The following is a 12,641-nucleotide window of genomic DNA, read 5'->3' on the forward strand; positions in this document are numbered from 1 at the left end:
TCTTAATATATTTTCTGATTCAATTATTTACAGACCTTTCTAGTATCAGGTTCATTTGTAATTTTTGGTATAATCATGATCAATAATAGTGGTAGTATCATCATCAATACCTGGAAAAATGCAAAAATATGGTGGACCGTTTTTTTTTTAAATAAATGTGATTTGTTAAATTAATTATTATACCATTGGATTGAACAAAAAGTCTGTAACTCTCCACTGTTCTCTGACTTGAAAATAACGGAATGGGGTAAGTGGCCTCATTTTCAGTGGGTAGGGGACCTGTATCACTTGTGATGTTTGAATCAGATTAACTTTTCTTGCTCTGAATTTTCCCTTAGAATTAATTTCTACTCTTACAGGCTCATAAACATAATTGGGGTTGACAACTTCGATTACGTATGAGCCAGATGGTACATTTGAGATAATAAACGTTCCGTCCTCCCTAAAAGTATTAAATGTACAATGTACAAAAATACTATTAGAAATCCTAACCTATACAAACGACAAAATGTATTTGCTCCTTGTATGAGATATGTACGACTTACGAAAGAAGTAATCGTTTCGTTTAACAATAATCGATTCTTACTCGTTCGTTAGAGATATTTGACATAATTATTACCTTAAGAAACCGTAATGTTCTCCACCGTTGGCCATGACGTGTGTCATCAGTTGCCATCCGTTTGGAGCCCCGTTTTCCCACGGGAAAACTTTTCCCTCGATAACGTACAGATCCGTAGACGCGTCCTCATCGTTTTCGGCAATTACACATTTATTTGACGTGTTGACAATAACGAAAAATAGAAAAATCACGATTTTGTACATAATCATGTTGACTAATATACTTAACGAACGATAGGAAGTTTGCCCTCGATACTTTTCATAGCTGCCAATGTATTACAGCCATAAAGCCGAACATTGCTTTATTAGAACGATTTAATTGTAGAAATAAGGAACAATTTTTAGAAGTACGTTATAAAACTTGATATATTATTGAAATCGTTATTTTATTTGTGCAGTTTTTGATTCTAAAATAACTCTGCTGTAAATTATTTCTCGCTTATTTATGTTGTTATGTTGGGGTTGATGATTCCATATAAGATTGAGACGATTGTTCAGCGCGTTTCAGAGTTAGATAGAATCAGATGGAATTCAGGTTATAGATGTTATCGTGATTGTGACTTTGTCTCTTGCAAGAAATAAACTTATTATTATAAAAGTGTATATTTAAATTATTAAAGAAATCGGAAACGAGAAACGTAAAAATGGAAGAGAAATTACGTCAAATGGAAGATGAGATGAACAGGTACAGAGTATTTAAATTCATAGACGATCCTTCTAACCTGTTATATTTCAACGATTTAGTTGTTTGTTCAACGATTTGCTTATATATATTTCTTTTGAATATTTGTACAACCACTTGACATGACATTCGAGAAGCTGCCTTCAATAGTACAAGTTCTAAGATGCTTTTAATTAATCGCAAGTTCAAATGAATTTTCAGGTTTGAAGCCGAGATTGGTGGGCAATTAGTCACGCCTATGGCGAGGCCCGTGATCGGAGCAAATACTTATAATCAAGTAGCCAGACAATTAGAACAGCATGAACTTCCAACACCTGTTGTTGCCGCTGCTGCAGCTAGTTTAGCTTTCCCTCCGATGATCGGATTCCCACCACCACCACCGCCGCCACCACCACCGCCTCCACCACCCCCAATGCTAATCCCACAACAAGTTGCAAGACAAGGTAAATAATCATATTTATTAGGAATGTGCGGGTACCCGAAAATTTACGTATCCAAACATGTGATGGTCAAACTTTCGAAATGAGGCTCGGGTGCTCAGAATTTACGAGTACCCGCACACTCCTAGTATTTATACTTTATACTTCAAGTTACATTCGTTTCAGAATTGTTATTAATGAAGTATTTTTTACGTAGGTACGGTTCCTTCTATTACAACCTATTCGTCGCCTGCACAGATAAGTAATCCGTATTTACCGAACATGGTGGACACGTGTTTAACCGCTACCCCGAAAACTTATGAATCCACGTCGACGCCAATGATTCATCCAGAAATTATTGAACAGATTATCAATACAAAGATTCCTGAAGATGACAGCAAAAAGAAACCCAAAGTGAAAGGTGTTAGCACTGCCGCCGAATTGGCGATTAGTCAAGGGAAAGCGAGCTCGATTATGGCCAACGCCAGCGCGGAGGAGTCTCACCCGAAAGGTAAAGGGAAGAAGAACAAGAAGATCGTGAGAATGGCTGGTGGTCAGATTTGGGAAGATTCTTCTCTTTTGGAGTGGGACGAAGGTTAATAAATTTCTGCCTGCTTTCATGAATTTTATTTTCCATTTAAACACATTTTACAATTATTTTTTCTTGTTATAGACGATTTCAGAATATTCTGTGGAGACTTAGGAAATGACGTCACGGATGAAATGCTTGTAAGGGTCTTCGGCAAATATCCGAGCTTCCAAAAAGCTAAGGTAGTCAGAGATAAAAGAACGAACAAGACGAAAGGATTCGGATTCGTCTCGTTCAAGGATCCACAAGATTTCATTAAGGCGATGAAGGAGATGAACGGTGAGTCAATAATTAACACATTATTAGATCGCGGATTTTATTTTTAAGAAACTTTAGAGAATGTCTGTATCATTACTTTTGTTAAGTAAAAGAGATTTGGAGCTAGATTTAATTTTTGACATAAAAATCCGCAGTCTACTTATCGTGATAATGAACGAGCGAACTCAGCTATTAGATATAGAAGAGTAACAAACATTTTCATACATCTACTTTTTGTTGACGAGATTAAGAACTTTCACGACTAGAATCAAGAGCGTTAAAAAGACGATTAAGAGTAGTACCTTAACAATATGGGCACTATTGTACCGTGCAATAATCGTTCTTTCACGTTTATTTCATAATTCCTTACTGGCATGGTTCCCACGTGGACTATGTGGATTCATGTAGAGTACAGAAAAGGGCATGCCACCGGCGCTCCAGTTACGAGACATAACACCATCCTTCTTTGACAATCTATTCCCGCCGTGCTTGTTAGTCATCGGCGATTGGTGAATCTGTTTGGTCAACACTGGTAAATCGCCAGTCCATTCTTCCATCGTATTCGAATCTAAGCTCATTGCTTCTCGCCGGATGTCCATTCTGCGAATCGTAAAAAATATTAATCCACATTTTGGTGACGAGGGATCGAAGATTTACTGCCTTCCTTAATTACAACATTATAGCTTTTATTTCCTCATTTATTGGGAGTTCCAAAAAAATGGAAGTTTTATACGAGTGTCCTTAAAGAACTCCGTTTCTCTTAATTCTGTTAACAATGTAAGGATAGCAGATTTTGAGAGAAAGAAATAAACACTTTGTCTCGGGTATGGTAGCAAGGTCCTCGGGAATCTTCTCCAGTGGGAACCATTCCCAGCAGCCTTCGTTCGATGTGCACGCGGACGTCACTACAGAATCCTGTTCCAGTGTGTTTGTTAAGTCGATTAATGGTACCGCTCGACAACACACCATACAGAAAGCATTAATCGCCAAGGCGTAGATCATGTTAGGGAAAAGCATCCTACTTTTCTCTTTTTTCGTTCGACGTCTTTCTCGTATTCGTTTCCGCCTCCGCGAAACGATTCGTTCGTTTCTCTGACAAGCTTCTTTCCTTGCAAGTTCTGAAAAAGCATGATAAATTCAGGTATAATGACAATAAGTACTAAACTTACCTATTATATAATAATAAATATCTTATCGTGATGAGAATTGGCAAGAATATTACGTGGGAACAACATATATTTGGTTTGCAATAAATTCAGCAATTTCCGATCGCGATAGGAATGTTGTATTGATTTTATAAATTGCGCGTAAACGAATTAACAGATACTGAAAAAGTTTACGCGCTGAATTGAACCGATGAGATAAATTAAATTGAAACGTGGGTGAATATGTATCTTGTCGATCGTTATTAGGACGATCGCGAGTCCCTCGAGTTTTGACGACAGCCGAATGCGCGTTGTTTATATTTCTGAGAAATTTTTGCAATGGGCACATTACTATTTATAACAACACTCCTGCTAAATTTAGTGCAGTAAGTATCCAGTAACTTGCCGATTTTAGTTACCGCAGGATCAGGCTGCTTGCATGGGACATTCTTCCACACAAACAGTATGAGTAGGAAGCATTTGATTTTAAAAGGTAAACATTTACGGCCACCTGGAGTATATATATGTCTATGTATGGGGTAGAACTCGATTTTCCTACTTCTAAACTTTGGGCCCCTTTAAAATGATTAAATTTTATCGAAAGAGAAATTGTAATGGATCATCCTTATGTACATATATCAAGAGTATAGTACATATAATTTCTTAATTTAATTAATGCCACAAATGATTTATTTTACACAATAACCCATAGTTTATTACCAAAATGTATTTATTACTGGTTGATAGACTTTTATGTGCGACTTTCATTTAGATTAACATAATATTTTGGAAAAAGTGTTTCAACTCTTCAAGAAACATTGGTGATAAGAAAATAATTATGATGTTTAACTGAAAGGAAGCTTTTCTCGCCTGAAAATTTTTCTTCGGGCTACATTAATCCAATTGGAAACACCGTGAATTTTTTTTTAACGAGCAGCAATTTGATTACAGTTATGTAAATTAGCTAGAGAAAAAAAGCTGCCTACGCTAATTTGCATTTATCCAGTTGGAAAGATGGTTATATTTATAAGAAGTTAGAAGGGTCGTGAATATTTTCATTACTTTCGTTTTCAATGGAACTGGCAAAGATTTGTACGGATATGTTTTACTCGTATTTATAATTACTTCAGTAACATATGTATATACTTTTATATATATATATATACTTTATTATTCTTTTATCGATTAATTATGGTTAAAGCTTTATTTTTTAAGTGTGAACAATTAGGCAAGCTAAAGAAATTGATGAAAATTTATTTAAGACAAACCAAATATTATTGTTATTATTATTGTTTAATTGCTTGAGAATTATGCCTATACAGTACAATCTTTACTATGTTATATGCGCTTATTCTACTTATAAGTTATATGAAAATCTTATATGTATAACTAAAAGAATACTTTAGCTGAAGGCTATAATATCAGCTGTTAAAGTCGATTAGAAGAATTGATAGATTAAATACATTTCAAGAAATAAAACATTTGTCAAATATTTCTTTTAATAAGAAGGAAATAGTGCAATAAGGAAATAATATAAGCAAAATAATCAGTTGAGGAAAATGTGGAAAATGAAATACCAATATAAGGAAAATAACGCATTTCACTTTTAATGTATTTTATTCCGTCTATTAATATCTTCGATATTGAACATAACAGTTTTCACTCATTCATTCAGTTTTGAGAATTTAGAAGCAATGCTCTTTTTAATGAATTTTATTCTCTCGGGCGGTACAGCGTCATTCTATTACCAGCAAATTTGTATTACTGGCAAAGGGAAACCAACAAATTATCGTCATTATATAGAACGTTCGATTTTACAATTTCCGCCTGTAAACAGGTAGCAAATCCGAAATGTCAAACGAGTAATTCGAATAGGAAGTTTTCAACACTATTAGCGGTAACGAAATCAATTTAAATCTGATACATAAATGTTATCGTGTCTTGTCTCCATAGGGTAAACTAGCAAAATCGAGAACGGGTCGGGAATCATTGTCCCAAACTGTACATATTTCATCAATAATACTAAATACTTAGAAGATAATAAAAGAACTATTGTTATGAAATAGCGATTGATGTAATAGAAGAATAAAGCTCTGAAATAATTGGAAACAGTAAAAATTCTCCTCGCACAATGTTAAAGGGTGGAGAACATAGTAATTGAACGACTTTAATAAATCTTATATCGTATTTCAATCGAAAATATCTCTTAAGCACACAGCTTATAAAGCAAGTAGAACACTTTTCTAAAGATTGTGTAGCCAGAACACCTTAAGAACATCTTATATTTATTGCATTAACAAAGGAGCATAGCAACAGTAGCATTACTCTCTAAATTATATTAAAGAAAAGAAAATACAATGAAAGTGCAATGAGTAGAATTCAATTGTAAAATGCTTACCGTGGAAGCTAATGTCCTTTTCGTTAAGTCGTCGGTTCGGTTAATTCGTAAGTCGAAGTTCGGTTGTCACTTCGCGCACAGTTTCCTCGTGGGTTTCGGCGCGGTGAACACTCGGAGTCGTCACTTGGACATCCGTTTACTCGTCGTGGTGTCAGCGACGGAGTGCGTTCCGACGTCGTCCGTCCTCCGGTAATCATTCAACAACCCCTACCAGCACCGTTCTTTCCTGTAAACCCCCCACCTGGTCGTGGTATAGCCAATCCGGTTTGTTTTCTTCGATGAGCAACTGGTCCCGTAAACTTCATGTCCTTTTCTTCATCGGCACCCTTTGTTCAGGTCATCGTCATCAAATATTCTCTTCTTTTTTCATCTCCTCATTCCTTCAACTCTTGCGGCTTATAAGAGCTTTTAATGAGAGAGAGTTCATAGAAATAATCTTTCACGATTTATTTATTTATTTGTACAGATCAAAATGTGTACAGCTATTAACAAGTTTAATATCTGTAACGCCATGAAGTCTTTTGATAGTTCTCAATGGAACTGCTTTTAATTGCACATGATTTCATATTGTATAATATTAACTTTCGGTTTGTTTGAGATATTTCATTTAATTCAATTTTGTTCAAATTAAATAAAAATACTTGAGAGACAATTCGTAATTTCATTTTCAAATACTCGACGATGAATGTTAAACTTTAATATAAAATAAAACAGTTATTTTACATTACTTGTAATTACTTAATTGAATTGAATAATTTTAATCTTGCTCCTTCCACAGCTTTGGTAATATTGTATAATATAAATGTACGACATATAATGTACAATAATATAATACAGTATGATATGAAACATTTCCTGATTGCGTTGCAACTATCGAAATTAATTTTTCTTAAAAAGATCAATCAGTGTCCTCGTTCCCGATTCGTTTCGCATTTTTTCGCGATTCTTCTTCCTTCTTCTGTTCGTTTTTTGGCTTCGAATGTCGAATGAATCAGAGTGATGCCGTATGCAGCCGCTGATGTCCACGGTGACTATACGGTGGGTGTGAAATGCCGCGCATATTTCCGTTGGTATATTTAATTTTGCGACGAGGCGAGGATCGCGTCTCGATTACAAAATAAACATATTGTCTCCAAATAGAAAGAGAGTCTGTTGCGAATTATGTACCCGGGGGTGACCTGTCGAAGCAGGCGGCCAAAGCCTGAACAAGTCGGTCTATTTATTAGCTTGACTAACAGCTGGGTTCGCATTTTTTTACCACCAGATCAATCGTACAGTTCCACGAATTTCTCTAATTGAATTAAAGCAGAACGTCAATATTCGAACTAGTTGCAAACTAGAGGCAAACTCGGGTCGGACGAATGATTTTTAGTCGGTCTGAAAATATGAAACTGCGGATCTGTATACAAAATAAAACATTGATCGTCAAAAAAGTGTGTTTTAGATAAACAATTTAAGTATCATAATATGATATAAGCTTTTGATATTTTATGTATATAATAAATAATCAATCAATATTCTATCATCAATGTTGGCGGGTCGCAGAATAGCTCTATCGCAAAACGATAGGTGTTTAGACCTTGCTTATATCACTATAGCTATTAGCCATGTATAATATTTATGATACTGTAGTAGCGCATCTTGTGACATCTGATGAAGTTAGTTAGAAGTAATCAATTAAAAAAATACATTGCAGATAGATATTTGTTTTACCTAAGGATGGGTTAAATCGTGGAAGTGATGATCATTCGAACGGATATACGAGCGACTGTTTGAGGTACCCGGTGACTCGGTCTCCGCCGGTATCCCGGGTGTAACCTTGCGATCGTATTGACTAGACTTACACATCTGATCAACGATTTAACTTCTTTCTCTGATCATTTTTAAAAACATTCTTTTTAAAATTTTTTAAAGGACATTTAGTTCAGATTTTGATTAAGAATTACAAATCTGATTAACAATTTAATATTTCTCTCTGATTATTATGAGGATACCATCATTTCTTTTAAAAATTGAGATATTTCATTAAAACAAGTGCAAGTGACATTGATATCTTCTTTGAAGCGCCTCTACTACTGTTAAACTGACTCTAATAAAAAGAATTATTATTTCTGTAAGATGCCCCCGTTTGTGCAGGGTAACTGGTTAAACAAATCTTTTCCCAAATCTTCGATTTTCGAAGATAATTAGGTGATAATAGTTATTGGACCACTCTGTGTGTCTGTATTCATTTCATAGGATGACATTTTTTCTCATTTTTATAAAATCATTTCATCTTTCTTCATTCATCTTATTTTTATAAAATCTTATTATTTCGAAATCAATTGTATTCTTGATAAAAGCGATGCAATTGATCAAGTAAATGAAACGTTTGCTAATGATATTAATAAGAACAATTTGAAAAGCTTAAGGTTTCCGAGTAAAATTTCACTTTCAATTATCCGGATAATAATTAACTTCTCGTAATTATATAACGAACAGTGCAATACTTAAACAGATTTAATTATTAACTACTATTACCACTACTATTAAAAGGCACTTGCACTGTGTGTGTATGTGTCCGTCCGCCTTAGCAAGGGCAACCCGCCCGGAGGGCCTAGCTGAGGAGAAACTAAAGTAAAGATTTATATATAAAATAAAACCTGTACGTTATTAATTTAAGAATTCTGTTCTGCGATATTCAAAACAATTCTAAAAATAAAAGCTGTTACTAAAGGATAATAAAAACGAAAAAAAAAAGAGAAAATATCTTGATGGATCCCCCGCAAAAATAACTTCAATCGAACGAAATTACTGTTGTTTTTTGTTCTAGGGCGATACGTAGGCTCGCGACCGATAAAGCTGCGCAAGAGTTCGTGGAAGCAACGGAATTTGGAGACGGTACGGAAGAAAGAGAAAGAAAAGCAAACATTAATTGGTTTGTTGACCGGCCGGTGACGTGACCGACCGCCTTTCTTTCTTTTCTCATTCATACTTTCACCCGCCAATTGGGTTCTGGACGTTCGTTTCATTTAGAAGTGACGGAGTTCCCATCGAATTGTATCTCTACGTGTAAAGCACATACGTATTTGCTGTCGTTGAAGCTTCACACGTGATGGAGTTGAAAGGGGTTGTGTAAAAGCTGCAGTTATATCGTGAATGTATTTGAAATAAATTGACAACGTGATTAATCGTTTCATCGTTCATTTATATACCGCCAAAAGATTCAATCCTTTTTAATGAACTAATGATTTTTTACTTTTATGTTTTAGGACGTTCTCGTAAAAATTAACTTGCTTTTAAACTTGTAATAAATGTTAATTTAACTGTCCTTTATATGCGTTTCTAGGGATGGTTGCCACTAGAGAAAATTTACGAGGTCCTTGATAACATATCGTGACAAAGTGTTCATTTCTTTCTCTCAAACGCTGCTTTCCTAACGTTTTTAACAGAATTATGAAAAACGACATTTCATTGATTTAAAGATAGTCGCTTAGAGTCTATTTTCTTAAATGTCTTTTGAAACTTATAATAAATGTCAATTTAAGTCTCCATTACATGTGCTTGAAAATTGAACACTCGTTACGGTATTAAAAATCGAGGTATTCAACGTTAAAGTTTGAAATGGAATACCTATATAAAGTTTGTTCAAAAGATATTTCTTAAGAATGGTAATAAAAAAAGCAACTCAATTTCTTCCTAGTTACTCGATTCTTTCAAGCTACTTGGTTCTTTTGAATTATTCAATTTTTCCGAGATCGAATAAAAAAACCGCGTCTCTGTTCAGTTTGAATTTCAAGCTGCTCGAATATTCAAAAAGCAGTTGAAAGCATTTATTGATAACAAAACAAAATACATTAACATCGTTTATGAACAACAAAATGCGTGGCGGACGTATATAAAAATTAAAAATGGCACAATATCCGGAAATCGGTGGGGAGAAGGGAGAAGAAGAAGTAAATCCATTAGGGGTAGGAGTTTCCCTTTTTATCATTATAAAAGTCTCTTTTATTAACCTAAATGGTGATTCGGCGAGTCGTTTTATTCGTTGGATCTACGTTGAACAATCTATATGCGTTCCAGTGAGAAATCAGCCAAATGGCTGGAAAATCTTCTTTTTAAAAACGACAGCTGATCTATTGGATGGTTTCATGATAGAAAGAATTTTTAATTTTCTTCAAATTAAAAAATATCAGGTTTTTTATTATAACTTGATGTTATATTTGATGAATTGCATTAGCTGCATTCGACGCTTTATGAAACGACTGTAGTTGTACGAAGGTCAGCGGAATGATAAGGGTGACAGACACGGCCAAGGGAAAGCTTTGCTCCCGAACGGAGACATGTACGTTGGCCAGTATTGCAAAGGATTGAGGCACGGCCGCGGATTGTACGTCTTTAAAATCGGTGCTCGTTACGACGGCGAGTGGAGGCAGGGTGTCAAATATGGCCAAGGAACCTTTTGGTATCCTGATGGAACGCGATACGAAGGTAGAATGCAATCGCAGATCAATTGAAGGCACACGCGAATATCACATTTATCTAAATTCTATACAAATAAAACATTCGTGATAATCTTTTTAAATAATGATTTTCATACAGACATTTTTTATAATATTTTATAACTATGTTCTATCACTGTTGGCGTAGTTTTATACAACATTTTTATTTCCTGTGTAATTAATTCCTTTTATAAATCTATATATGAAATATTAAATAATAAACTGCAGAATCTATATATTAATGAGTCACGTAATGTAGTAATAATTAAAAAAAGTGGCAAGTTTTATGCAATGCCTGCAGATAAGCGTGTTTCACAGGCGAGTGGAAACGCGACACGAAGTACGGTTTCGGCGTGTACTATTATATAAACGGAGACGTTTATGAAGGTTCTTGGCGGAAGAATCTTCGCCATGGGATGGGTTCATACTCTTACGCAGACACGAACACGAAATTCATGGGTACGTGGATCAAAGATCGTATGCAAGGTCCTGGACAATTGATCCACCCTCGGCATAGATTTCACGGACATTGGGAACTGAATTTAGTAAGTTTTCAAGGAGATAATGCAGTAGGCCTGTTTTAAAATGGAACCAGTTTTATATAAGTATAAACGCATTAAGTTTTGAAGAAGATAATGCATTCGATCTATTTGTGCATTTTACTATAATAAATGTAATAAATAAATGTATGATATCAAACACATATTAAAAAATGTGTAACTAAAAAGATTTAAGCCATTGGACAATTGGAAGTGAAAATCGAATGATATTAATAGCATACATATTTTTGTAATTAGGATATTGAATGTATAATAAGAATATGAAACAGTGTTAAGAAAAATTACGATCACAGCCTTATGGTCGAGGATGCTTCACGTTCGAGAATGCTTGCATGCTACACGGACACTACGTACACCTGAAGGATCCCGACTACGATGAGACAAAAGAAGTTCCCGAAGTGAGGATTCTTTTCCAAAACAATTACCTCCTCTGCCCGAATATAAGAGTCAACATTGATTTTTCAAATGTGACTCTTATTTTCGGATCATTTTCTCTAAAATTAAATAGTGAAATCAATAAATTTCAATCACGACTGAAGGAAGTCCCAGAAACTGAGATCGCGGGAAGAAAAGGTGAAGGCGCAGAAGACGAACTAGAGGACGTTGATGCTGTAGTCGCGAAGTCGGAAGAACCACAACCTGTACCATTCGAGCCACCCCCTTTGAGGAGAGGCGTCATCGCGTTCTGGCGTGCACGTTGCATTACGCCTTACAATCCTGATTTATTGCCGCCGGAACCTGTACCTCTGCAAGAAGAGGTAAGATTATCTTTTAAAAGTGTGTGTATTGAATGTAAGGATCGAAACGAAAATCTTTCTCAGGATCGAGACAGGTTTTTGAAAATTCCCCGATTCTCGAATATGTTGAGATTGTTTGGAAATCTTAAGGATGTATTGGCTATACAGTCAATCCCAAAAGTTTATGTACCTTAGGAAAACGCATTTCCTATAATTAAAAAGAAATCAGACGTCGGAAGAATAATGCTAATAATAAATAGCTACGTGCTAAAAGGTATAGAAGGAAATATCCAATTAAGTATTGACGCTGACGAAAATTTTTCTTTTCAAATGTAAGGATAAGCTATAAACTTTATTAAATCGCAAGAAATTGTTCCTAATACGGCGTGTTCGCTGTTATGCGTCTGGGCGCTCGCAAGGAACTATTGCTGCTTTGACTCGTCGCTTTCCCAACGTCCTTTTTAAGGGGTGGAAATACGCTGTGGTCTTATCGGCCTGGCCCAAACAATGTGGCCGGGACTTAGCCATCTGTTTTCTATCGGAGAGGCCTCTTCCTACGCCGTTAGTCTTTCGACTTCGCTTACAAAAGATATTTCTGCACTTATTTTCAACACCATTAGTTAATTGAAAGCTGATTGGAAATTCTGATGATTTTAATTAAATTTTATGTCAAACCCACAGCAACTCTCGTAGTTATCGTTTACGATATACGTTCGCTTTAACTATTTTTATCAGACCTGATAACGAACAATAT

The 12,641-nt window shown here is 35.2% G+C and overlaps 4 protein-coding genes across 5 annotated transcripts in view; 2 read left to right on the forward strand and 2 right to left on the reverse strand.

Moving 5' to 3' along the window:
- Positions 1 to 9: 9 nt before the first annotated feature.
- Positions 10 to 885, reverse strand: EMC7 (ER membrane protein complex subunit 7). Its single transcript, XM_018029207.2, has 3 exons — positions 620 to 885; positions 184 to 442; positions 10 to 110 (listed from the first exon to the last, which is right to left on the reverse strand). The coding sequence occupies exons 1-3, from the start codon at positions 826 to 828 to the stop codon at positions 24 to 26; spliced, it is 555 nt and encodes a 184-aa protein (XP_017884696.1). The 5' UTR covers positions 829 to 885; the 3' UTR covers positions 10 to 23.
- A 184-nt stretch (positions 886 to 1,069) lies between these two features.
- LOC108628059 (RNA-binding protein 42) lies at positions 1,070 to 9,279 on the forward strand. Its single transcript, XM_018029739.2, has 5 exons — positions 1,070 to 1,303; positions 1,502 to 1,743; positions 1,937 to 2,314; positions 2,393 to 2,587; positions 8,922 to 9,279. The coding sequence occupies exons 1-5, from the start codon at positions 1,263 to 1,265 to the stop codon at positions 9,044 to 9,046; spliced, it is 981 nt and encodes a 326-aa protein (XP_017885228.1). The 5' UTR covers positions 1,070 to 1,262; the 3' UTR covers positions 9,047 to 9,279.
- LOC108628084 (uncharacterized) lies at positions 2,891 to 6,361 on the reverse strand. Its single transcript, XM_018029776.2, has 3 exons — positions 6,110 to 6,361; positions 3,381 to 3,684; positions 2,891 to 3,166 (listed from the first exon to the last, which is right to left on the reverse strand). Exons 2-3 carry the CDS (start codon positions 3,581 to 3,583, stop codon positions 2,923 to 2,925), a joined length of 447 nt encoding a protein of 148 aa, XP_017885265.1. The 5' UTR covers positions 3,584 to 3,684; positions 6,110 to 6,361; the 3' UTR covers positions 2,891 to 2,922.
- Positions 9,280 to 9,382: 103 nt separating the features above from the next.
- Positions 9,383 to 12,641, forward strand: part of LOC108628068 (radial spoke head 1 homolog) — a 6,840-nt gene continuing 3,581 nt past the window's right edge. Inside the window, exons 1-4 of one of the 2 annotated variants that reach the window (XM_026816349.1) lie at positions 9,383 to 10,579; positions 10,909 to 11,135; positions 11,444 to 11,548; positions 11,690 to 11,908. In XM_026816349.1, the coding sequence (XP_026672150.1) occupies positions 10,432 to 10,579; positions 10,909 to 11,135; positions 11,444 to 11,548; positions 11,690 to 11,908 (699 nt within the window). In that variant the 5' untranslated portion in view covers positions 9,383 to 10,431. The remainder of the gene's footprint in view (positions 10,580 to 10,908; positions 11,136 to 11,443; positions 11,549 to 11,689; positions 11,909 to 12,641) is intronic. The other variant, XM_026816352.1, reaches the window with a different exon arrangement.

The sequence above is a fragment of the Ceratina calcarata genome, unplaced genomic scaffold (genome assembly GCF_001652005.2).
Source record: "Ceratina calcarata isolate Rehan_Ccalc_2016 unplaced genomic scaffold, ASM165200v1 scaffold127.2, whole genome shotgun sequence".
NCBI classification, from domain to species: Eukaryota; Metazoa; Arthropoda; class Insecta; order Hymenoptera; family Apidae; genus Ceratina; species Ceratina calcarata.